The sequence below is a fragment of the Cavia porcellus genome, unplaced genomic scaffold (assembly GCF_034190915.1).
Source record: "Cavia porcellus strain 051 isolate PalLab524CR breed Dunkin Hartley unplaced genomic scaffold, mCavPor4.1 scaffold_12, whole genome shotgun sequence".
NCBI lineage: Eukaryota > Metazoa > Chordata > Mammalia > Rodentia > Caviidae > Cavia > Cavia porcellus.
The window spans coordinates 62,027,431-62,051,851 of NW_026947495.1; the positions used below are offsets into that span (position 1 = coordinate 62,027,431).

The window sequence follows — 24,421 nt, forward strand, 5'->3', positions numbered from 1 at the left end:
AGTTACTTGGAGTGCAGTGACAATTTTCTGACTGTAGGGGGCAAGCCTGAGGGTTGAAACCAATGTGCTCAGGAAGAAGGGTTGGAATGCTGAAAGAATTCAGATCCTGGGGTCACTGAGCCACAGGATTGTTAAGTAGAACAATGGGAACTTCTGGATTCCCCAGGTTTCCAAGAGACTACAGAAGATTAGCAGACAATGCCAACCTGCAAATGTGGTCCCCCCCCCTTCTTATTACAGGTGCTTGTGAGTGTAGTTCACTGTTACTTGATCACTTGCAGCCACAAACTAACAGACTTAGTGGGCATGTTCAAATAAATCTTGTTTGTTTCTGTTTGCTATTTTTAAACCCTTTATGTAATGGGGAAAAAAGGCCAATGGAACTTGACCCAAAGTTTCCATAAAGTTGAACTTATTTATTCACTAGAATAGAATGAAAATGGTGATTCATTTAGTACAAAACCATGAATCATCAAAGACTAACTTTTTATGATAGCTTATTTTATATAGAATCAGCTTTTGATAGGCTATAAATTGAAAGACATGCAATTTAAACAGTAGAGGCTTAAAATGTCTATACTGATGACAGGAAATGGAATTAAAATATTTTCTGAGGATTATTCTCAAAGCACATAACTGAGAGCTGACTGAGTGTTGGCAAAAAGGGAAATTTATCTCTTATTACATGATGCAGGACATAACATTCTTATTAAGTAGGAAAATTGGAGTTTTCTGAATCTCCTTTGCAACAAAACAGCTCCCAAGTTGCAAACTGAATCACAAGATTAGTAGGCAGAGTGATGAGGATTTAATTTTTAAAATATGGTGTAATGTTTGATATCTAAGAAGCAACCGTAAAACTGAAAAAGTGAAGGACAGTTGATGATCTGCCCTGGTCCTGCTCTGCTCCTCTTTGCATTCCCAGACCATTGTTTGTAAGATAAACTCTTACAAACTCTGTTGTTTTTTGGTCAGGAGATTGCACCTTTGTGCCTGCAGACAAGGTGATGACAGCCCGGTTCCAGGAACCCCTGGTCACAAGCCTTCTTTGTGTTGGGTGAGGAAGCTCTGGCTTGAAATTGCATGACATCACCGTGCTTCCCACCCACTCTGCTGGATCCCTCAGCTCACAGAGAGTCATTGTTCATGGCTTTTGATCTGAACAGCTGCTGGCTTTTCCTGGTTTCAGCACTGTGAAGATGGAGATCATACAACTCTGATATCAAGGGATCTGTGCCAGGATTGGCCATGGATCGGACCATCTACCCCGGGTCTGTTTAGAAAAGTCTGATCACCATAATAACTATAGCACAACGCCTCCCAACTTCGCTACCTGGTTGGGAGTTTCACCCATTCATTTCATTGTTTTGGGGGCCTGTGTAGGTGGGATCTCATCTTCTTTGTCCAATAAGCAAAGCTTCCCATGTGTCTTTAGGGTATCCTGCTGAGAAGGAATTTCAAGTCAGTCAATCCTAAAATTAGACAGAGTAAATCAGGAGTCTAACTATGAAAAGCTACCTGATGAGAATTCCAACTTCACAATAAAGTTCAAAACTTTTAAAAATGCATTTAAATAGTTGACTATAACTTGTCCTGGAAAAGACACTGAAGAGAAGAGAATATAGTTGGCACTCAGCTTTGGAGATTAGAGAAGAGCCACTTCAAAGCCCACTGGGACATCTGTCTTGCTTCCCACAGGTGACGGGACTCACCACTTCCTCTAACTGTGAGGCCCTTTAGGCTGAGGGCAGGGGGCATGCCAGAATCTCCAGTAATTTCTATGTCTCTTGATGCAGGTAGCTAGGTACACCAGAGGTGTTCAGGAGATATTTGTGGGCTTGCTTTGACAGGCTTTTGCCTGGTTCTAATGTGTTTTCTATACTAGATCAATGCATGTGCCATCATCTTTCTGGTCCAGAGTGGGAAAGTGTGCCTGGTATGCCATGAAGCACTGCATACTTCAGATAATTACTTTCAGGAGTTTTACAGTTTGATTTCTCAGATTTTCTTTTTAGAGATATATAGCAAGAATATGGGAATAAGATGTAGCAAGAATATGATATTAAGAGGACAGACAGTCCTTAAGTGTAAGGAAATGGATAATGGCTTAGGGCAGCTGAATCAATATTGTATATTTATCTGGCTCTCTGGGCCTTACCCAAGCCTTTTTACAACTACCAGGTGTGTTATGGACACATTTTTCTATGAAGTCGCCAAACTAAATAGAGTGAATTCTGAATGACAATCAACTCTCTAAAAGAGAAAAACAAGAAGAAAAGCACTACCATCATTTCCCCTTGGGGATGTCCTTTGTCTATTTCATGGGAAACCTAGGCCCCAGGGGTGTGAGGTCAGTTTTGAGACTGTGCACTGTCATGTAGCACCTGTCCTCATTCTGGGCTGCTTGGGTTTGTCCTGCACAGGTAACCTTGGTGCTTACCACACCCTAGGCACAATTTCAGTGATGCTACCACAGTGTTTTGCACATGAAATGGGAGGGGCTTGGAAAATGCCTGATGGGTAAATAAAGCATGTTTTGTTTTAGCAATATTTATGAACAGTCTTGCTTCTCTATGTTTTTAAATTCCTTGGGTCAAGGATTACATCTTATGCACCCACGGAACATCTTAGTGTACAAGTGTAGGCATCCATTTGTGGTGGTTAAGGGAGCACAGGAAGGGCTACATTTCTGTAGGCCACAAGGGGCCTGCACATCTGTATCACCAGCCTTGCCTACTTGGCAACAGAAATGGTCTCCTGCTTCCTTTCCTGGTCTCACAGTAAGAGTTGGAAAAAGACCTGACAGATTGTTCAGACTAACTCCCTTATAAATAACAAAATTAGAGTCTAACAAGATAGAGTGTCCTTGGCAAAGCCAAGAAAAAAATTGGAGTCTCCTTGAAAGTCATTTTTCTTCTTGAAGTATTTTAAAATTTTATCTAAAATATCTTCATTTCAATGCTCTATGTATGTCCTCAAATAGTTGCTATAATCGGTTACTTCCCAGTAATCGCTAAAAGCTTTTTAGGTAGCTATTTCCCACATGACACATTTCAGAATATTAAATAAGAAGTTCTCACCAAGTCACCAAGGTAGAATATATATGACAAGCCAAAGATAGGTGTCATGAAAAGATAAGACATTTTCAAAGGGGTTATCCAAAAAATGATAACATGACTCAAATCTTCCCTGCCCACTCCAAGGTAAAAAGATGTCAGAGCTATGAACAGGCTCAACAAACAGCACCTCTCCTCCCCATGAAGGTTCTGGACACACTGAAAAGCAAAATGAAAGGCAGCAGATGGAATAAAAATACCACTTTCATTACTGACAAGCCAAGCTGATGGGCAGGCTGAGTGTGGCCGCGAAGAGGGTGATTCTGGGAGCCCAGGTTTAGGCTGCTTGACAGAGTGTCCAAAGAGGCCAAGAGGGAGGAGGAAGGACAGGGCCCACTGAAGAAGATCTGGAGTGAGAGCTCAAGCCATAGATACCACAGTCAAGGACAGGAAGAGCAATACTCCCCCACACAAACTGGGGAGAGGATGGGTCGCAAGCCGGCCCCACCCCAAAGTGTCTTTCCCATGGACAGGGCCTCCTGCAGAGCCTCTGTCCCGCCCTCTGCTTCTTGGAGGATGAGCAGGGTGTTGAGGACTGGTGTGTGGTTCTGGCCTGGAGATGAGATTTTCCTATGTTGGAAAACCCAGGCCAGGAGGAGAGAGGTGGCAGGGTCAGCAGGTTTAGGTGGTGAGAGAGAGACACGGGGACGCTCTTGTCCATCAGGGCCACCTAAAGGGACTACTAGGCTTTGGCAGGGAGAAGGTAGAGCTTTGCTGCAGAGCCAAGGAAGTTCCAGAAATGGAGGTGGGGGCAGAGGCGTCTCTGAAGATCCCCTGAGATTATGCCACACAAAGCAGAAGAAGCTTTAAATATCATAGCCTAGCCCAGAAAGGCAGAAGTGGCCTTACAAAACAATCAGTTAAGAACTTCCCCACCCTTCCTTCTTAAGGTTTTGAACCTTTTGATTTTGAGACAGAGGCTCACTGATCTGCCTACGCCTCTAATTCGTAATCCTCCTGCCTCAGCCTCCAGAGTACCTGAGATTACTGGCATGTACCAGCATACCCAATGCTTTAGGACTTTTATTGCCTAAGAATAATAAAAACAACTCACAGGATGATGGAGATTTTCCCTCAGGGACAAGGAAAGGACTTTCTCCTGCTGAATAATTTGAAAAGAAACAGAATCAAAAGCAAAATTGCTTCCTTTTTGAGTAGATTATTTTCTATTTCAAATTAAAACGCCTATTCACTTCATTGTGTTGACCTATTTCTCTTACACCTGTTTCTCTAACTCACCAACATGTGATTGTTTCTGATGTCTCTAAATTTGTCAAGGATGGGACTTTAAGAGTGCTGGACACTCCAGTCAACCAGGGCCTGCATCCCAAAGGCAATACGTTTCCCTCAGGTGGCGATGCAGGCACAGAACTCTAGGACTGTCCCTCCAGGGAGCAGTGGGCTCAGAAAGGAAAACCAGCAGGTGTGGTGGCGCCTGTAATCCCAGTTACCCGAGGGGCTGAAGCAGGAGGAAGGAAAGTTTGAGGCCAGCCTGGGCAACTTAGTGAAGCCCTGACTTAAAATAAAAGAGAACGGGCTAGAGAGATAGCTCAGCACTCCTTGGGCTCAATGCCAGGAAAAAATAAAAAAGGGGAGTGATAAATATATTACAGACAGTACCATTTTTCAGGTCATTGCAGGTCATGCTCTGTGATCTCCTTTGCAAAGCACCCTCCCAGCAGAAAGCACTGCTGTGAAACCTGTTGGTGGGCAAAGCAAGCGAAGAATGTAAAACAAAACAAAACAAAATCTCTGTCCAGTTCTGCCCAAAGCCAGGCAGAGCCACCAACTCGAGATCTCCTCAGCATCCCCCAGTACTCTTTCTCATTTGATTGGAATACTTTTCCTTCTGTCAGACATGAACGATTCCAACGTTGCTTTAAGAAGTTCCTTTATTATTTGGGAAGTGATTGAAAACTGCCAATCATGAATCTGGCAGTCCCTGCTCATGAGCTTAAAGACTGTTCTGATTACAGTAATTACATTTTTATGAATATCCTACCTAGAGAGTAACAATTTTACTATGTCAGGCTACACCACACAAAGATACATCAATTTCATCTGCAATGAAAAATAGAGCCTAATAACACAGCTATATTTATACGATAGTCAAACATCAAGATGCAACGTAAGTACTTCAACTAAAAGAATTCTGATCATTATTTAACCTTGAAATGATTAAGGGTGAAGGCTCGTCAGCTTTCAGAATGACTTTTTTCGTGATTTTTGCTGTTTTGATTTGATTTTTAAAATCCATAATTAACATTTATTAACATTTGGATTCCACTTCAGGCCCCGTCAAATGAGGGAAAGGCAAAAACAACAACAAAAAGATCAATAGATATGATTAATGGTCAAAGAGCATTGGGTAATTTATAAGACGTAATTAGCTTTCATTTTCAGTAATGCATGGCAACTGCTTTTCTGCTTTAATCAGCTAAATTTCTTCAACAATTATGTAAATTATAGACAACGTATTTACATTTGGTGCTATACATACATATTAGTTTAATGCAAAGGATATTTAATTATTATAGAGGCCAGAGCTAGTTAAAATGGGGTGGTCTCTGAGCCTGCTGGAAATGCACATTCTCCAGCCCTGCCCCGGACCTGTAGAATCAGAATTTCTAGCTGAGCACATAGGATCACAGGACTGTGTCCTAGCAAGCCCTCCTGGTTGTCCTCTGAGGTTTGAGAACCAGTGCTCTGGCATCTTGTCATGACACAGCAGGGAGTTGTCCCTCCAGAGGGAGCCCAAATGAGCTGGCTCTCTTGGCAGGTCTCTGAGACCAGATTCTTCTTCAGTTTGTGATCTCTTTATAAATTTGAACTCAGTGTTTCTCAGGCCATAGTTTGTCCCTGTGACCAATCATAATTGTTAGTCTGTCATCCCTGGTGGAAGGGATGTTTATGATTCTCTTCGTAATGTGAACACATTTCCACTGTGTGGGTTTTCTGTTGATCCTTTCCACTTGTTACTGGCCATTTCTTCAAAGTCTAATAACCTACCCTGTGCGGATAGCATCAAATCTTAAAAAACCTCACCATCTGACATGATACTCTTCTATATTTCTTTATGGCAGGATACATACCAAATCACGTTTTGAAAGCACCATGGGTCAAACTTGCTTAAGAGAACTCATTAGAAAGCATACTTTGCAGGTACTCAATCAACAAAACCACAGAACAGACACAGTACAGAAGGCTGATGCTGACTGGTCAGGTTGGAACAGTACTGTGGCTACAGTTTTTCTTTGGTAGAGACAGTAAAGTGGCACTTAACGTGAGAAATGCAACAGAGATTGATGATAAATATAACTTTCTAATTGTGATAAAAAGCACAAAATGTAACATTTCCCATCTTAACTCTTTTTAAGTGTGAAGTGAGTAATGTTAAATATATTCACATTATTATCTCCAAACTGTTTCACCTTGCAAAATTGAAACTCCAGCTACATCTTTTAAACCAGTGAGCTCTTGCCCCTGTACCCCTAGCTCCTGGCAGCCCTCATTCTGCTTTCCTTTTCTATGAACTTCATTCTTTTAGATACTTCATACAAGTGGAATTCTACAGTGTGAACACTTTTTTTTGGTTTCTTCACTTGAGATAATAAGGCTTATTTGGTAGACAATTTTTAGGGAAAGTATTTTAGAGACAGATAACACCCTAATGCATCAGTATGCATGGGCCAGTTTTAGGTAAAGAAGTATAAAAAAAAGTGAAGGCCACCTTAGTGACTTACTCTTCACATTATATCATGAAGTCTGTCTATATAAATATAATGTTAAAGGCCTGATTCCAGGGCAAAACCTTCAGAATAGTGGTTCTGCATGAAGCCTGAATGTGCTTGCTAAAAATACCAACTCCTTGGGCTCTGGGGTTTCTCATATCAGCCAGTGAGGTACGCCACACTTCACTTGTGAGTGACACTGAAGGTCTAAGCCAGGAGATTAGGGTGACACACGTGAATGCCGCACTGAGGCCCGATCACTTTCTCGGAAGTCAGTCCTTCTTGGAGTCTCATGATGTATTATTTCAAGCTTGTGAATAACATGGAATTCTGCCTGGCTCTAGAGCTATTTGTGCCCTGGCCTCAGGAGTCCCCCACTCCAAGACCCCAAGCTTCCTGAGACATACTGTCAGGGCCCAGCCTTATCCCTTCAGCTGGGCTTGCCCCGTGCCTCCTAATTATTGAGCAGATGCTCAACAGTGTTTGTCAAATGGATGAGGACAATGGGGTGAAAAATGCAACAAGAAGAGCATGACTGAACTAGTCAGAGAGGTACTCTGGGGCTGCTTGTCTCCAAGCTGCAAGTTGTGAGATCTTGTTCCAATCAGTTTATCTCCCAGTGCTGATAGCCCTGCATCTGCAGTATGGGGGATCAGTTTCTCCCTCCCCCAGAGGATTGCACAGGGTACAAATGAGGTAATGTATGGAAAAACCTTTGAAACTGTGGAGGCATTTATTTCAGTTCTGTTGAATATGAATGTGACTGTCTTTTTGCTTAACCTCATTTCCCCTGTAGTTAAGTGCTGGCTTTTATGACTGAGGCACACAAGATCTACTGGCTTTTACAGGAAAGCAAATCCTATCATTTGGTATTTAAAAGATCCACTTTGGGGTTTTTTTGTTTTTTGTTTTTTGTTTTTGACACAGGGTCAGATTCTGTACTTCAGGATGGCCTTGATAGGCTGGATTTGAACTTGCAGCAATACTCCTGCCTCAGCCTCCCAAGTGCTGGAATTATAGGCATGCACCACTATGCCTGGTAGCCACATGGATTTGCCAACTCCAAAGAGAGTAAAACATGAATTGGGTGCTATAAATTTATGATATGGATGGTAGACATACCCCACAAGTAATAGACACTGCTAATAATGGCAGATACAAGACAGAAATCATTCACACTGCAGTTTGACCCCGCTATGCAGACTTTCAGAAATCTGCAACTCTTTAATGACATGACCTCTGAATTTTAACAGCTCATCTCAGATCACCTTAAGCTAACAGGTATTTGATCAGATGAACCGAAAAGTACAGGTGTATAATGTTCCTGACAGGAACTCAAAGCAGGGATTATAACTACTCCTGACTGTAAAGAACAAAGCAGTTAGACATAGCCAAGGAGCAATGTCTCAGAGGGCAACTGCGGATGCAGAACTAGAGCCAGTCTATGGTGCACAAAGGGAAGAAAGGACAATGCAGGGAATTCTCCTTGAGAGAACATTCCTTCAATTGAGCTTGCTACCTTTTACTGTAAGATTAGAGTGAGATTAATCTTGTTTTGGATTATTAAAGTCTCCTTGCTTTTATGAAACATCAGCAGGCTTGAGTTTGAATTCTAGATCTACTCAAGCAAGTAGTTTTAGGCAGATTTCTAATCCCCCCAGGCCTTAATTTCTTTGCATGCAGAGACATAAAGATAAGCAAAGACTCTGTGGTAGTTATATGACAAAGACAGTACGTGAGTGATATTTAGGTAAACCAGTGTTTTGATTGGTATAAGATTACTGTTAAGTCTTTTTAATTACCTTAAATCTTTTTCCTTTTTCCCTCTGGCACCTATCCATGCTTTTGCTTCAAGAGTAAGTCTCTAAGGAGTGAGTAAAAAGGGGGATTTCCTCTTCTTCACACAGCCAACCAAGCACAGACCTGTGTCGGTGGTGGTGAGCATTCCAGAGCTGTAGTAGAGTGGGTTTGTATCTACTGGTAGAAGTTTTTGTTAGATCTAGAACTGAAACTCACACCCTTGCTTCTAGTGCAAGCACAACTTTGTATTGTGTAACACATACCCTATTCCCAGTGCTTAATGAATCACAGTTTCTTAACTAGTGTTGATGATTTGAATGAATAAATGTACAATAGCTCCATAAAACATGAGTCTCTTCAATTGTCTGTTGGTTCAGGGACTTGGCATGTTGAGGACTGACCTTCAACTTTCTATGAAAGACAGAAACCTGGAAAATGTGGGATTCGCTTAAGACTGAACATCTATGATGGTTACTCCAGGCATCCTGGCATCCATATCCCTGGTCAAAATTTAAGCTAAACTTGAGCTAAGAGTCTAACGCCCTACAGACTTCTTTCCCAGGCACCTCAAAGGTCAAGCATATTTTCCTAGATTGGTCACATGTGATTCTACTGCAATTGTGGGCAGCTCAATGGCCAAATTATTTTAGAATATTTATAGGCCACTGCAGGAGTACAAAGGAGGCAAACACTTGCCATCTAGTATCTGTCAGGGCACTTATGTCACTCATGGGAAGCTGGTGGTTTAAGAAAGTTTTCAAGACTGAGTTCTGTGTCAGAAGCTATGGAGGACAATAATGTAAGGACAGAATCAGGCTTTGTAAGGCTTGAAGCTATTGACAGTTTAAGATGCTTTATCAAGAGAAATAATAAAAGGTCACAACTAACAAAGTAGATATAAAATTTCTTAATTACAAGGAGCCCCCCTAAAGTTGAGGGGTCCCAAACTTTGAGTTCAATTTGCTTCTTGAGAATCTAGCTTTGTAATAAAGGAAGCAGCACTGGAAGACACAGGAATTGTGTTGGAATGGTGATGGGTGGGACATTCCTAAACACCAACAGGGAACATGGATCTGCTAACTGGAGTGGCAGAGATGCCGTGTTCACAGTGGAGGTTGTAAAGACTTCAGGGTAAAAAGTGTCATTCTAAACTGCTGACAACAAAAAAAGATACCTATTGGCCCATCAAAAAAAAAAAAAATCTCTGTACATCCTGTCCCCCTCCACATTTTCATGTAGGCTAGAACAATTTCAAAAAATGAGTATGATTTACCCACCCACTGAGATGACAAGAAAAAAGGAAACCAAGTAAATTACCTCAGGCAGTGTCACGTGTGCACACACAGCTATGAAATATTTGCTTTGTTGGCTCAAAGTCCTACGCTGGCTGGGCGAATGGCTGCAGCCACACACAGTGGGCAAGTGGCAGCCTCCTACCCTGCCACTTACAGATCCCTGCATCAGTGTAAATGAGGATTGCTCTCAGCGAAGCTGCCACACAGCAAGTCGTCACTGAAAATTTAGTGCCTGGATGAATGAACTATGTAAATGGTTTTGGTTTGGACAAATGAAGCCAGTTATGAAATCAACCTTTACTTCTAAGTCGTCAGACCTTTCTTTTTTTTTTCCGCACTGAGAATTCTTTCCTCAATATCAGCCAGGTTGATGGTAGAAGGGTTGGGAAATGAAAGAGAATTAGCTTTCATGAAGCACCTGACTATGGTAGCTATTTTGATGTTTGTATATTTAAGCTTTATAAACTTTTGGCTCTTGAACAAAAGAGAGCAGAGTTTAAATAACTCATGTATGGCTTTGCAAGTAGCAGAGTCAGGATTCAAGTCCAGATCTAGTGTAAAGGGAAAATCCTCTCCAGATACTTCTTTGCAGAAAACGGTGACATATGAAGATGGGTGTGTGTGATAAAAGATGGGAGTGTGGGATAGTAAACAGCAAACTTTGTGTCTGCTGACAAGCTATCACTTGGGACCCTGCACTGCCCCTCTGTAAGATAGCAGGACTCAACTGGGTACCACGGAGTGACCACATGGCCTGGCCCCTGCTGCATCATGGCAACTATGCAAACATCTTTTCTCATCTCAGAAGTGCACTGGGAGTTTTATGGTTGGCCTCTTTTAAGCTTCTGACTCCTAAGGTCTATAATTTCAAATTGAACATAATAATGTTTCTTTGGTAACTGAAGGAATGAGCTTCATTTGCTGGTTTTGAGATGTAGGAATTGATAGCACCTTTCCTAGAGGTTACATTGCATTTCAGATGGGGGCATTTTTCTGCTAGTGTTCCTTTCCTTTAAAAACACACTGGTAAGTCCCCTTCTAGTTGACCTGATCTCAGTGAATGTGGGAACAGTATGTAAGTACTTTTCCTTCATTCTGGTAGCTTACTGCACATGCCCACAGTCAGTGCTGAGTGCATTGTTCTCGGTGATGAGCACACAGTGATGCTGCTGGGTGTTCCTCACTTCATAGGTCACAAACAGGGTAAAAGAAACTTGTAAGAAAGGGATGGAGCAGGTCTTCCGAGGCTCCTGACTGTTGTGCCATGGTGAAATAATGTGAACGCAGTGTGCCCATACAGTAGGGCAGATAATCTGACAAATTATCAGGCTTCCTTAATCCCCCATGGCTTTTCCAAGATTTCTCAATGTCTGTGCTAGTCTTCAGAGCTTCCACTATCCCTTTTACAGACTAAGATGCAGGTTCTTGGGGAAAACAGACAAGAAGAGATTAGCCAGGAGGAGTGATGAATGTTTACTGTGTGGACCTTTGTGGCCTTTATTTTCGTCAACATGTTTTGTTTTTTAGTTTGTCTTTCTGTACCACCACGGCATAAAACAGAAAACAAGCATTTGCTTTTTCATTTATGTTTACTTATGTTCACTACTTAAAGAAAAACCACCAGTTGACACTGTATCATTCTGCTTTATTTATTGTCTGGCTAACTTACAAAGACGTAGATGTCTAGGGTAGATTCTACCCTGCCATTTAAACTATCCTAATGACATAGATACCAAGATATGTCTGTTTACGCAGTGCAATGGCATAAAAAAATATTTTTCTTCTATTTCTATTCTTCTTCTCTCTAATCCCTGACTATACTAGGGAGAAATTAATTTCATACCAAAATGTTAGGGTGCTTTAACAATCATTTCATTTCTGCTACTAAAATAACAAAATTGGTATTACAAGTCGAAAGATAAAGCCTAACAGATTTTACAAAAACAGGCAAATAATCTGCTACTAAGACATAAAAAGTTGATTTGTTTCAAATCACGAAGTAAGGCACCATTGGATTAAATATTTTTCTTGGCTTTACTAAATAAAATGCATAATGAAATAAATACAGAACACTGAATTTTAATACTGTAATACACTTCAATATAAAATGATATGTGAATGTTAAAATACTGTATTGGCTCTTGAATACATTTATTTAGAAATCTTACAGAAAAAACATGCAAGTGAACTTCTGATTTCGAGGGGAAAAGTGCTCATTTTTATGATTTGCCAAGGTTTGAAGATTTTCATATAAAACTCAAAGTTGTGGGTGCAATTAAGTGCTAATTTTCTAAGAAAGGGTATAGGTGTATTCATGAAACACTCCCTTAAAATATATTCTAAAACATCTCTTTTCCAGATGAAAGGCAATTTTGAGCTGTAATTCTGTTTCATACTTTAGAAAGGTATCTGCCAAAGTTAAGATACGCAAGGACTTGTCCAGGTCTCTTCATAAATTTTATACTTTACAAAATTCAGACCTACTGTCTTGGGGTCAGACTTTCCTCTGCCAATCTATTAGGAAGCCCCAGTGTTATCTTTTGTGACTTGGGTATTAGGCTTTATCGTGTAGGTGTTAGTCACAGCTGATGTCAGAACAAAGAATTCAAAATAAAATCATGCTGCTAAATTACCAAATCAGATATAAAAAATTAAGAAATATTTTGGCCAAGCTTGTTTTATACTTTTATATTTCTTGTTCTCTTGAGTAATGGCTCCAAGTAATGACAGCCACAAGGTAGAGGAATTGTACAGGAAGGGGAAGAAAACAAGTTCTCTAATGTACTCAGCATAGGACTTTGGCAAGGGAAGTTATAAAAGTACAATATATTCAAATCAACAATTTCAGAATTTATTATACATTCCATTTATTAGAACTCTTAAGTTCTGCTTTTATATAAATGCAACATTTAGTCTATAAATAGGAATGCATCTTGCAAATTTTTCTTTGGATTGATTCCTTGCTAGTATTTCCCAGTAATCCATGAACAATACACTGAATTTAATACAAAGTTTAGGTAAATAGACATACACATATGTGACCATGTGCTTTTATAAAATGAAGAAAGGCAATTTTAAACATAACCATAGAAAACATCAAAGTGGAATATATTTTTTCCAACTCTATAGCTAGACTTAAAAGTCTCAGTAAAATTTTGTAAACAAAATCACATAAAAAAAGGCAAGGTTGGCTCTTCCTTTTTGGCCCTTAAGTGGAACTTTATTTGCATAGATCTAGGACAAATGACTCTATTCAAAGGAACTCACTCCCTAATTCTACTAGCAAGCTCCCCAACTCACTCCTATAAGCTTCAGAGTTAGATTTTTAAGAGTTTTGCCCATTAATTCAAATCTGTTACACATTTCTACGCTTCTGTCTTGATATCTTTCTCCCCACCCCTCAGTCTCCCCAGTCTTTGCTGGCCTGAGGAGCTTGCTCAGCGGAAGGGGAACAAAGGCGACCTCAACTTTGTAAGGCAGGAGGCTTCTGACAGCACAAGGCAGCTGGAGCTGAGCCTGGAAGCCCCCACAGCTTTCTGTTTCTTTCCCATGGCTTTATTCCATGTGGTTGTAAACCATATGAGATCAATTTCTGACCTTGATTCTGCGAAGCAATACTTGTTCACAGACATGAAAGGAAGAGGAAAGAGAAGGGACCAACATCTAGGGTCAGGCTGTCTGCCCCACAAAGTGCTGGGTCCCAACTTGATTTTTAGGTACCTCTTGAATCTCTAAAGCTCATCTTATAAACAAGAGGCTTTATACTAAATTCCATCTTCCTGACCTGTGCTGTCCAACAGAGTGGCCACCAGGCACCTGTGGCTACCAACCACTTGCCAGGTAACTGGTCCGAGTGGAGAGGTGCTGAGTGAAGAATACATGCTGGCCCTGGAGGACTTGGTACCAAACAGAATGTAAAACAGCTCATTAATAATTCTGAAATGGATCAGAGGTTGAAATGATGTTTTGCAAGTATAGGCCTAAATGAAATATATTAAAATTGATTTCTCCTTTTTCTTTTTACCTTTATAAAAATGTGCCTAGTAGAAATGTAAAAACTATATACGGGGCTCACATTATATTTCCATTGGACAGCTCTGTCCTCCGGCCTACCTCAGAATGCTCAGGACTGGGCATCAGTACTTGCAAAAGCCTTGTGGGAGCCCTTGCCTAGCAACTTGCCTTGGCCTCTGTGGTTCATGGAAACAGCCTCACAGGAGGCCAAGCCTGTGAAAAAAGCACTGCAATAATAGCTCTCAGGGGCTTTCATAATTACAGCCTGTAGCAAATGCAGGCAGTGTTTGGCTGAGGCCCGGGATACAATGTGTCTCTACCTATTTGCATAAAAGTCTATAGATCCCAAAGCCAACACTGGCAGGCTGTAGCCGAAGCAAGCAATAGCTGTGAGAATATACAGAACATCGAAAGCTAGGTGCATTTCTCTACTGGATCCCCACCCCCTTCACACACAAATTCCCCTCACCCTCTCTTCTTCCTGCCACAAATGAAGGGGACAGGACAAAAGGAAGCGGGTGTGCAGTTCTCAGACAGCAACATCAGAAGGTGCTCTGGAGTCTAGAGAGAGAAGAGCAGGCAAACATCACCTTGGGATGGGAGGCAGGGGTGGGGCACCCCTTTCTCTTCGACTGGATCCACCTTGATGAAAAAACAGACAATATAATTTTGGTTAGAAAGCTTACATTCCACTATGGAAATGAGGGATGGCTGCAGAGGTACCCACTACCTCACCCCATGACCAAGGTATAAGCACAGAACAATGGGAATAAACGCTACCAGATGGTGACCACCAGTTCTACTGACGAGGTGCACAGGGCTCAGCAAAAACACATGCTTTTCTTCTTACCCATAGTGTTGATTATAGATTTAGAAAATATGAACAAAACCAAAATAAAATAAATTTCCCCATGCTTGTGCCACCCAGAGATAACTGAGAGCAGTTATGTATATAATTTCCATTTAGAAACAGTTCCCTTTTACTTCTAGAAAGAGAACAAAGTCAATACCCTTTGCAAATATAACTAATAACACACTGCATCCTATTATATAAAACTATACAATTTATCTAATCACTTCATTTGTTGGGTAAGGCAGGTTAATAGGTGTGAAATTGTATTTCATTGTGGTTTTATTCACAGTTCCCTAATGATTAGTGATATCGAGCATCTTTTCTTGTGCTTATTGGCCATCTGTATATCTTCTTTAGAGAAATGTCTATTTAAGTATTCATGCTCAGTAGGGTTTGTAACAAGGTTTGAGGGACACACAGCTCATGCATACCGCATGAACACCCATCATCATGCTCACGAACTGAAGGATATGTTTTGTTTAGTTGTAGAAATTCTTTATATATTCTGAATATTAATCCCTTATCAAGTGTATAATTTCCAAATATTTCCTCCCATTTTGTGGGTTGCCTTTCACTTTGTTGATGTGCTCTTTTTAAAGCTATTCACATTCATTTTAAACCAGGTCTAAAATTCATTCACATCTTAAAGTTGAAATAGGTCTGACGCATGAAGCTGGGGGATGAGGCTGTGGCCAGGTCTCCCTGAGGCACAGGGGAGGTGAACAGGTCTGCTTTGGCCACTGCTCTGAGATTCAGGGCTGGCACTGGAGGTGTTCTTCATTAGGCATCCTGACAGTGACCCTATGGACTGAGAGACATCTGAGACGCTTAGGGACCTCTGAGACAGAAACGAATCTCCAGGCAAGGAGAGGAGATGCAGGAAAATCCTGGCAGTCCACTGAGTCGTCAAATCCTTTCACCGTTCCAACCCAGTCTTTTCTTAAGCAGCCCCTGAGCACGGAGCCTTGACTGTAAACTGACACATCACAAATGCTTAGTGAAATAAGGGCCCGCCTTGTCTGACACTGCCATGAGGTGGCATTTGCAGCATGCTTTGCGGGGCTCAGGGCTGCCTGGGTGCTCTACCAGGCTCTGGCCTTGGAGGCTGAGGCAGTCACAGGACCTGAATAAAACTTGGTACTCAACAGTATCTTATTTACTTTTGTTAGATGATCTGTTATCTAAAATCTCCAAAAAGCATTTTGGAGGACAGTAGAAATTTATCAGTTTAAAAATATTTTAAAATGCCTGTTATATGTCAGGTTCTATGTCACTCAGGGAGTATGCAATACTGCGCAGGGTGTTGCTCTAGCAAGTTGTTCTTTTCAACCTCAACCCAGGTGTGGTGGCACACATCTGTAATTTCAACAGTCTGGGAGGCTGAGACGGGAGGACTGCAAACTCAAGCCCAACTCGGGCAGTGTAGTCATTTAGGGAGACCCTTGAAAAAATCCGTTTAGAAAGGGGACATAGTGTGAAGGTTTTTTGTTTTTTTTTTTTTTTGTCTTTTTTGAGGCAGGGTCTCGCTATGCAGTTCAGGCTGGCCTTAACATAGTGTGAAGGTTTGACACCAAAAACAGAAAGGAAAGGAAAAAGGAAACATGTTCAGCTATAAAATTAAAACTCTACAGGGTATGGCGAAGATGACTGTATTAACTGACTTAGAAAGAATGCAAGAAATACTCTTTTCAGACACAAGCCAGTTTCTGATACATATAAAACACTCAAGGGTACCTGATCCCAGTGAACACTTAGGTTTCATCATAAATTTCAACTACTAAGTCTTGTTTTGTTTTTCTTGAGAGAATCTCACTATGTAACCAAGACTGGTCATGAACTTGCAATCCTCTTGCCTCAGCGTCCTTAGTGCTGAGATTAGAGGCACACACTAGCATGCCTCTCTCTCAACTATTCATAAGATAATTTTATTCTAATTAAAACTTTTTATTACACATTTTTTTTTTTTTGGTCTTTTTCCTTTTTATCGGTACCAGGGACCGAACTCACGACTGCCTGCTTTCAAGGCAGGCGCTTATGCCGCTGAGCTAAATCCCCAGCCCCCTTATTACACATTTTTAAGGACTGTAGTATTGTAACTAAGTGTATTTTTCTAGGAATTAAAGAGTTTTTTCTTTCAAGCAGCAATGTTCTGTTTACTTCTGGAATTTATTCAAGGAAATTGCCCCAAACATCTTCTAATGCTTTGAACTCTTCAACAGAGTCACAAAGTGCCAAAGGAGCCACTGGTGCTGTCCTGTGCTGTACCATCTGGTACAGCTGCGTCCCTTACTCCTCTTTTGTCCTGAGACTGACATCTACCTGTTCCCTCCAGTGTCAGTATTTCTGCTTCTAATTATCCTAAACTTCAGTCGATACGAATCTGCTCTTAGACTGGGAACCAACCACCAAAAATTGTTTAAGAACTGTGTGTTAAGAAACAATCAGGGGATGTGTAAGCGGCTCTGCTGGAGAGTAAGGATGTGACGAGGGAAGCTGGGAGTTACTTGATTTGCTTACTCTGGTTCTGGGGCTAAGGCTGTACAAGTCTGAACTTCATTGGGCTTTTTGTGTATTTCATGCTAATTATTTCTCAGTCCTGAACAGGTTGTGAAATAGCAGTATGTGCACTTCTCCTTCTTGTTCACATTTATTGTTCAATGAGGAAAATAATTTCCTTCTTTATGGCACCATAACATATTATCGAACAACCAGAAACAATCTAAATAAATGTCCAGGAATGCTAAATTATTGCACACTGGCTGGCTGGACTCTTATGGAATAAAAACTATGTGATAAAATGGAAAGTGTTTACTAAGCAATGATATATAAACCCTACCACCAAAAACCTATATACTGTCACTATAACTATATAAAAAACTGAATTGCATAGATAGGGTTTTTTGATCTGTTTTGTTTTGTTTTTCAGACAGGGTCTTGTCATGTAGTCCAGGCTGGCTTTGAACTCATTATACATCTCTGTCTGGCCTTGATCTCAAGGTGATCCTCCTGCCTCAGCCTCCCAAGTGCTGGGATTACAGGTGAGAGACTCCATATCCAATTGAATTGTATGGACAAGAATAGAAAGACAGCCTGCTAAAATCTGTTTTTTGGAGAGAATATGAATATATTTAACATTTCACAGAACGCTACATAAAGCTATGGTTATAATACATTTAAAAGATCAAGGAGGCTTTAGTGAGTTTTTGTGATAATTAATAAAACATTTTACTAGTCTCAAAACTGGTAGGATAAAAGATAGTTCTACCTGTGCTGTTTCAGGAAGATCAAAATGGGGGAAGATTGTTCAGATAAGCATAGCTGCCCACGCTGGGTTCAGACTTGTGATTCTCCTGCCTTACCCTCCCAGAGTGTCCGGATTATCGGTGTGCACACCATGCCCAGCTAAGAATCCTTTCCCATGTACACTCTGTATATTTCCCATCTTCTTACTGTACATGGAAAGGAAACTTGCCAGGGTTTAGATGGCTCCAAATGGAGTTCTCTACCTGACCCCAGGCAAGAGGCTCTGAATCTTAGCCAACCTGAGCATACTCAGGTCATTCAAGTACAAATCTGCCAACTTCCCTGGCAGAAATACTCACTCCGGCTTTCATTTCTTGCCAGTTTGCTAGGATAGCTTTTGTTCGTTGGTACATATGGCTCTGGAGGTGGCAAATCAGAAACTGGATGGAAGTGAAATCTGCTTTCCCACTCATCTAGGGTAGAAACAAACAGCATGTTCAGCAACAGACAATCTGCTACCAAGACTTATGTAACGAAAGGCACAGAATGAAATACAGACAGACCTGCAGAAACCAGTTCTAGTTTTATGTTTAGTTTATAGAAAAGCTGGAAATGCTACAAATGTCATTGACTGGTACACTGATAAAATGTACTGGTAAAATCAAAGTGACTTTTTTGTCCCCAGTACGGCGAACTGAATACAGGAGAGATTAGGATCTAGCCGGTCCCTCGGAGCTAACAGGTGGGAGAGCTTTCTTCCCCGAAGTGGGCCTTGGAATGACCAGGACCACTCTGACAACACAGCAGTGGAAAGTGGCTTGGTATCTGCAGGCTACTGAGTCTCATTCCTATAGCCAACTTTTTAGAAATACAGCTAGTAAGAAAGTAAGAGGCAAAAGTGGTTCTTTCTAGAATTTTAGACTCCCTGGAAAGTTAACCAAAATGAGCTTAAACAAAGAACCAGTCAGAGAAAAACAACCTGCCTTTGTGGAAGCTGGGAGAGGGGATTGCTATTTTTAACCTGAAGTCCTAGTAGACCCAGAGATTTGTTAGATCAGTGCACCCTGTGATGACAATGGGGGAACAAGAAATGCTAATTCAGTTCACAGTCACTACCCACCTTCCCCTGAGTTGTCTTGGAAGCCGTTTCTAATGGATGTTGCAGGTGGTGGTGGGGGCGGTGCCCCAGCACCAGGTCTATCAGGAGGAAGGGGAGGCCTGGACCCGCTCCTGGGACTATCTACTCCACTCCTGGACGGCAACTGAGGGGTGGCAGGCAGGGCCCGATTTGTGCTGCCATTTCTGCTGACCGGTGGTGGTGGTGGGAGGGGCCCTGGAACAAAGGAAAGGACAACATTTAGTGCACTACTTCCCTATGTCCCATACTGCCATCGTGGTCATCATTGGTGTGCAACTACTGAGTGCCTGCTGGATATTCGGCCTTTATCTAGGGGACATGGAGACTTTCCAGGACACGAAAAACAACTGCACATATGAACAGGAAAGTGCACATGGGCCATGCTTATCTGTACAGCAAGCACACACTGATAGTTCAACGGCTGAGTGCCTTTGAGTTAGCGTGGAGGCTGGAGATAGTGCAGTGAAATTGAAAACAGGTGACAATCTGTTTATACTAACCACCATGTAATTTAAAAATCATTTTTAATCCTTTTAAAGAGTTACAGAATCTGATTATTGTGACATCATGAAAAAAATTTTTAAAAAGAGTAAGATGGTTATGAAGTTATTTTAGGCTTAAGAACTAAGTTCTTTGATGGCACCGTCTTATTGTGTAATTGCACACGCATGTTTCTGTGAACCACACGAGCTACTTCTAGGCGGAAGACACATCAGGAAACCGAATGTGAGTCACCCTGACAGCAGGAGGTCCCTCTTGGTTCCTCCTCTCTGAGGAGGCAGATGAGCCCAGGCAGTGACAAATTGCTAATCAATATTCCTAGCTGTCAATGCCGTTGTGCGTCCTGCCCTGAGCAGCTGCCGCCCGGTAGAGCTTGGTCCCTGTCTATAATGGGTATCAGACAGTCACTTTTCTCAGAGTGCTGCTGCCAGGAGTAACATGCCAAAAAACAAGTTACAAGTTTTGTAGAAGTACTAGAAACCATTAAAAAAATGCAGTGATGTGGTATAACTAGAAAATTTTAGTTTCCAAAAAGAATTCAAAGTAAAGTCTTTTATAAAATAATACAAAAGAAACCGATCTTGCTTTTTCTTTTCTCCACATGCAGACACTATTTTGGGTAATGAGTTATATTAAAAAAAAAAAAAAGCAAGCACTTTTTATGTAATTCCAAGTGATCTTAGTAAAAGTCCTGATCTGCAGTGGCACATTCCATTTGTAACATGCTGACGTTTCATGTATACAATGTCTTATGGCACCATAAATGTAAATATTTCATTACCTATAGATTCAGAATCCAATTTGAAGACCATAAACAGAACAACCCACCCATTACAGATTTGCCTGACAGTCCTGACTTAAACACTGGTGGGGGTGGGAGCCACCCCTCAGCACAGGGTGATGTCTCAAGGACACTGCAATGTCACCTTGTATTATTTACTGCCCCATCTACCAGAGTCCGGGGTAGCAAGACTTGACTTACTGGTGGAAATGAGTCCTCTGTCACTAAATGTAAACTAGACTTCCAACATTATAAAGCCTGTCGTATGAAACTTGATTAACTTCATCTCATTTTTGTTTTCGAAGTAAACATTCATGTTCCTTATTCTGTAATCTCATGGACCCAGGTCCATACTCAGGCTGGCACAATAGCAAATAGGTTTCTACTTCTCATTGTCAGGATAATAATAAATATGATCATTTACTGAATAATGTAACTCCAAGAAAAGAGTAAAATAACCTCTATACACATTTGTCTCATTTAGTTTTTATAGTAACGATGAGAAGTACAGGACCAGTAGACAAGGCCTCTGAGGGATCAGAGGCTTAAAGTACTGAGTCAAGAAGCTCATGAATGGAAGAGTCAGGATTTAATCTCAATAACATAAAATTCTAAAGCCCAGTCCCCTAACAATGAAACCAAAGCAAATTTCAAAATATAGATGGCCCTTGATATTTAAATGGTAGGAAACTTCCGGAAGGCAATTTGGCAGTACTCATGAAATCCATAGTTTTGCTATGTATAATCTTAGACCCAGAAATTCTATCTCTAGGAATTCATTCAAAGGAAATACACAATGATGCAACAAATATTTAGCAACCAGGATGTATGAGCATATTATTTGCAACAGCACAAATCTAGAGACAGCCTTTATAACCAAGGGTGGGAACTGGTTAAAGAGATGAAGGAACATTTGTACGATCTAATATTATTGAGCCATTAAAAATTAGGTTGTACAAACTCACTGAGAGAGAAATTAGGGAATCCACACCCTTCATAACAGCATCTAAAAAAATAATCAATCTAACAAAGGAAATAAAAGATCTATACATTGAAAATTACATCACTCTGAAAAAAGATTGATGAGGATATCAGAAAACAGAAAGATATACTAGCTGACGGATAGGAATAACCAACATTGTGAAAATGACCATACTCCCAAAACAGTTATACAGATTTGATGCAATCCCATCAAAATAGCATTCGCATATTTCACAGATCTAGAGAAAATACTCCTAAAATTCATTGGAATAGAAAGACCTAGAATAGCAAGGGCAATCCTAGGTAACAAAGGCAAGGAGCAGAAGGCATCACAATCCCTGATTTCAAATTATACTACAAAGCTACTGTGATAAAATCAGCATGGTACTAGCAAAAAAAAAAAAAAAAAGACTCAAAGATCAATGGAACAGTTTAGAAGATATAGACACAAATACAAACACTCGGTCACCTTGTCTTTGACAAAGAGGCAAAACGTTCACTGGAAAAAAGACAGCCTCTTTAATAAATGATGCTAGAGCAACTGGCTTTTCACATGCCAAAGACTAAAACTAGACCTATGTCTATCACCAAGCATGAAAGTCAAAGTGGATTAAAGATCCAAATATTAAAACAGAAGCACTAAATCTACTGGAAGAGAAAGGAGGTAGAAATCTTGAACACATAGGGACAGGCAGAGAGTTGATGAACAAAAACCAAACTGCACAGGAAATATTTTGAAGAATCAACAATTGGGATCTCATTTATTAAAAAGTTTTTGCACTTCAAAAGAAATCACCAACAGAGTAAAAAGAAAACTTACACAGTGGGAAAAAAATTTAGCCAACTGTCACTAAAAGGACTTATATCTAGAACATATAAAAAATTGAAAAATATCAGGCACCCAAATTCAAAGACTCAATCAAAAAATGGGCATCTGAGATGAATATATACTTCCCAGATAAATACATGAGAAAATGTTGGACATCATTGGTCAGTCAAGAGATGCAAATTAAAATAATACTGAGATTCCATCTTATCTCAGAAAGAATGGCTATCATCACGAAATCAATAACAAATGCTGGTAGGGCTGTGGGGAAAAAGGAACCTTCTCTATTTTTGGTGGGAGTGCAGACTGGTACAACCACTGTGGAAATTAGTGTGGAGATCCCTCAAAAGACTATGATTAGAGGTATCATTCAACTCTGCTGTTCCCCTTCTGGATATTGTCTCAGAAGAGTTAAGAACATCATACTGCAGTGATATACATACACCCACGTTTATGGCAGCACGATTTGTAATAGTTAAATCTTGGAAACAACCCAAATGCTCACCAACTGAGGAATGGATAAAAAAAAGATGTGGTATTTTTATATAATGGAGACACTTTTACGTAAAAGACCATACTCGTAAGTGAAATAAATAAATTTGCATTTGTAAACACTGTATTATTTCCCTAGTGTAAACAACTGAAAAAAGAAATAAAATCCAAAATCTACAATAGATAGTGTGAAAGGGAAAGAAATTGCTCAAAAGCAAGGAACTGGGATGGGTGAAAGGAAAAAAGAAGGGAAAAGAAAAAACATATATATACAGAAGATAGCTAAAACAGGGATACTAATTTCTTTCAGTTCGTTAAAAAATGGTTTGCGCTTATATTATTTGATCAGTCATACATGCCTATATCTTGTAATCTGAGTAGCAACTCTGAAGATAACAATACACAATATATTAACCATTGTTAATTTTCTGTTACCTTGTTTCGAAATTTTGTGTCACTGTTTTTTCACTTTAAAATTTAAAAAGTTAGGTAGTAGAATATTTACTCATATCAAAAAATATTAGAGATATTGTTAAATAGGCAAGTTAACACAATACGTATTTAGTGTGATGCCAGTGTTACAAATGTACGTGTCTGCATTTTAAACAGACTGCAAAGATGTTAAAAATATGTGTAAAAAGACATACAAACATGTTATCCCTGATGATTTCTGGGTAGTGATGACAGAATTAAAATGATTTTTCTGTATGCTTCTCTCCATTTCTAAATTAAACAGGTATAACTTATGTAATCAAAGAAAGAATACATGTTATATGCCACTGCCTATATAATATTTTGGGAAAGATTTAATATGCTCATCCACCCATTTGATAGTCATATGAAAAGGTCTCTCAATTTTATGGGAAAATGCCTAGATGCTAGATGAAAAGAAAAATGTCCCAGTTCATTTACCTGAATACCCAACTCATTTGTTCTGTGAAGAAAACTTAATGAGAGGCCACTATATCTGTGGATTAGATTTAATGGACTAGCAAGTTTGTAATATTTGTAGCCCATTCTCCATGGCATAGTCGTTTGAAAGAGTAGTTCTCAAACTCCACTGTGCATTACTAACACTGGAGAACCTTAAATATTCTCATACCTCCTCTGTATCCAGGACCAATTCTATCAGAAATCCCTGGGAAGCAGCCCAGGCTTCCATGTAACTCTACTGTATGATCAAGTCTGAGGACCACTGATTTATTAAGCAGTGTTGTTTACTAGGTTCCTAGGGTCAAAGGTCAGTTAACTTCTAAAGAAAAAAATACCCTATTTCCATATATGATGAGTCATTTAAGGTGAGGTGGTATTTAAAAAGTAGATGGATGTACCAAGTCCAAGGATAATGATTGTAAAGATCAATCTATTAAAACTACTTATTATACGGGGCTGGGATTTAGCTCAGCGGCAGAAGCGCCTGCCCTTGCAAGCACGTGGTCGTGAGTTCGATCCCTGGTACCGGTAAAAACAAAAACAAAAACTTATTATACATAATTAGATCAAGTGCAAACTCTATGAAATACTCACATGTCATTTCATATTCTGAAAGCTCTTCCCTTGGATAAGTTTGTCAGCCTGTGCTGGGGGTCAGATGTGCCTGTCAAGCCATAGGATAGCTCGACAGCTTGCCAGGGACACTCCCGCCCAGTG

The 24,421-nt window shown here is 40.3% G+C and overlaps 1 protein-coding gene and 1 pseudogene across 3 annotated transcripts in view; both read right to left on the reverse strand.

Moving 5' to 3' along the window:
* Positions 1–11,566: 11,566 nt before the first annotated feature.
* The window catches only part of Wipf1 (WAS/WASL interacting protein family member 1), a 110,710-nt gene continuing 97,855 nt past the window's right edge, over positions 11,567–24,421 (reverse strand). For all 3 annotated transcript variants that reach the window (XM_063259329.1, XM_063259330.1, XM_063259328.1), the window contains exons 6-8: positions 19,173–19,385; positions 18,412–18,525; positions 11,567–14,598 (exon numbers count right to left, since the gene is read on the reverse strand). In XM_063259329.1, coding sequence (XP_063115399.1) covers positions 14,543–14,598; positions 18,412–18,525; positions 19,173–19,385 — 383 coding nt within the window. In that variant the 3' untranslated portion in view covers positions 11,567–14,542. The remainder of the gene's footprint in view (positions 14,599–18,411; positions 18,526–19,172; positions 19,386–24,421) is intronic.
* LOC111754199 (small nucleolar RNA U13) lies at positions 15,191–15,279 on the reverse strand (annotated as a pseudogene).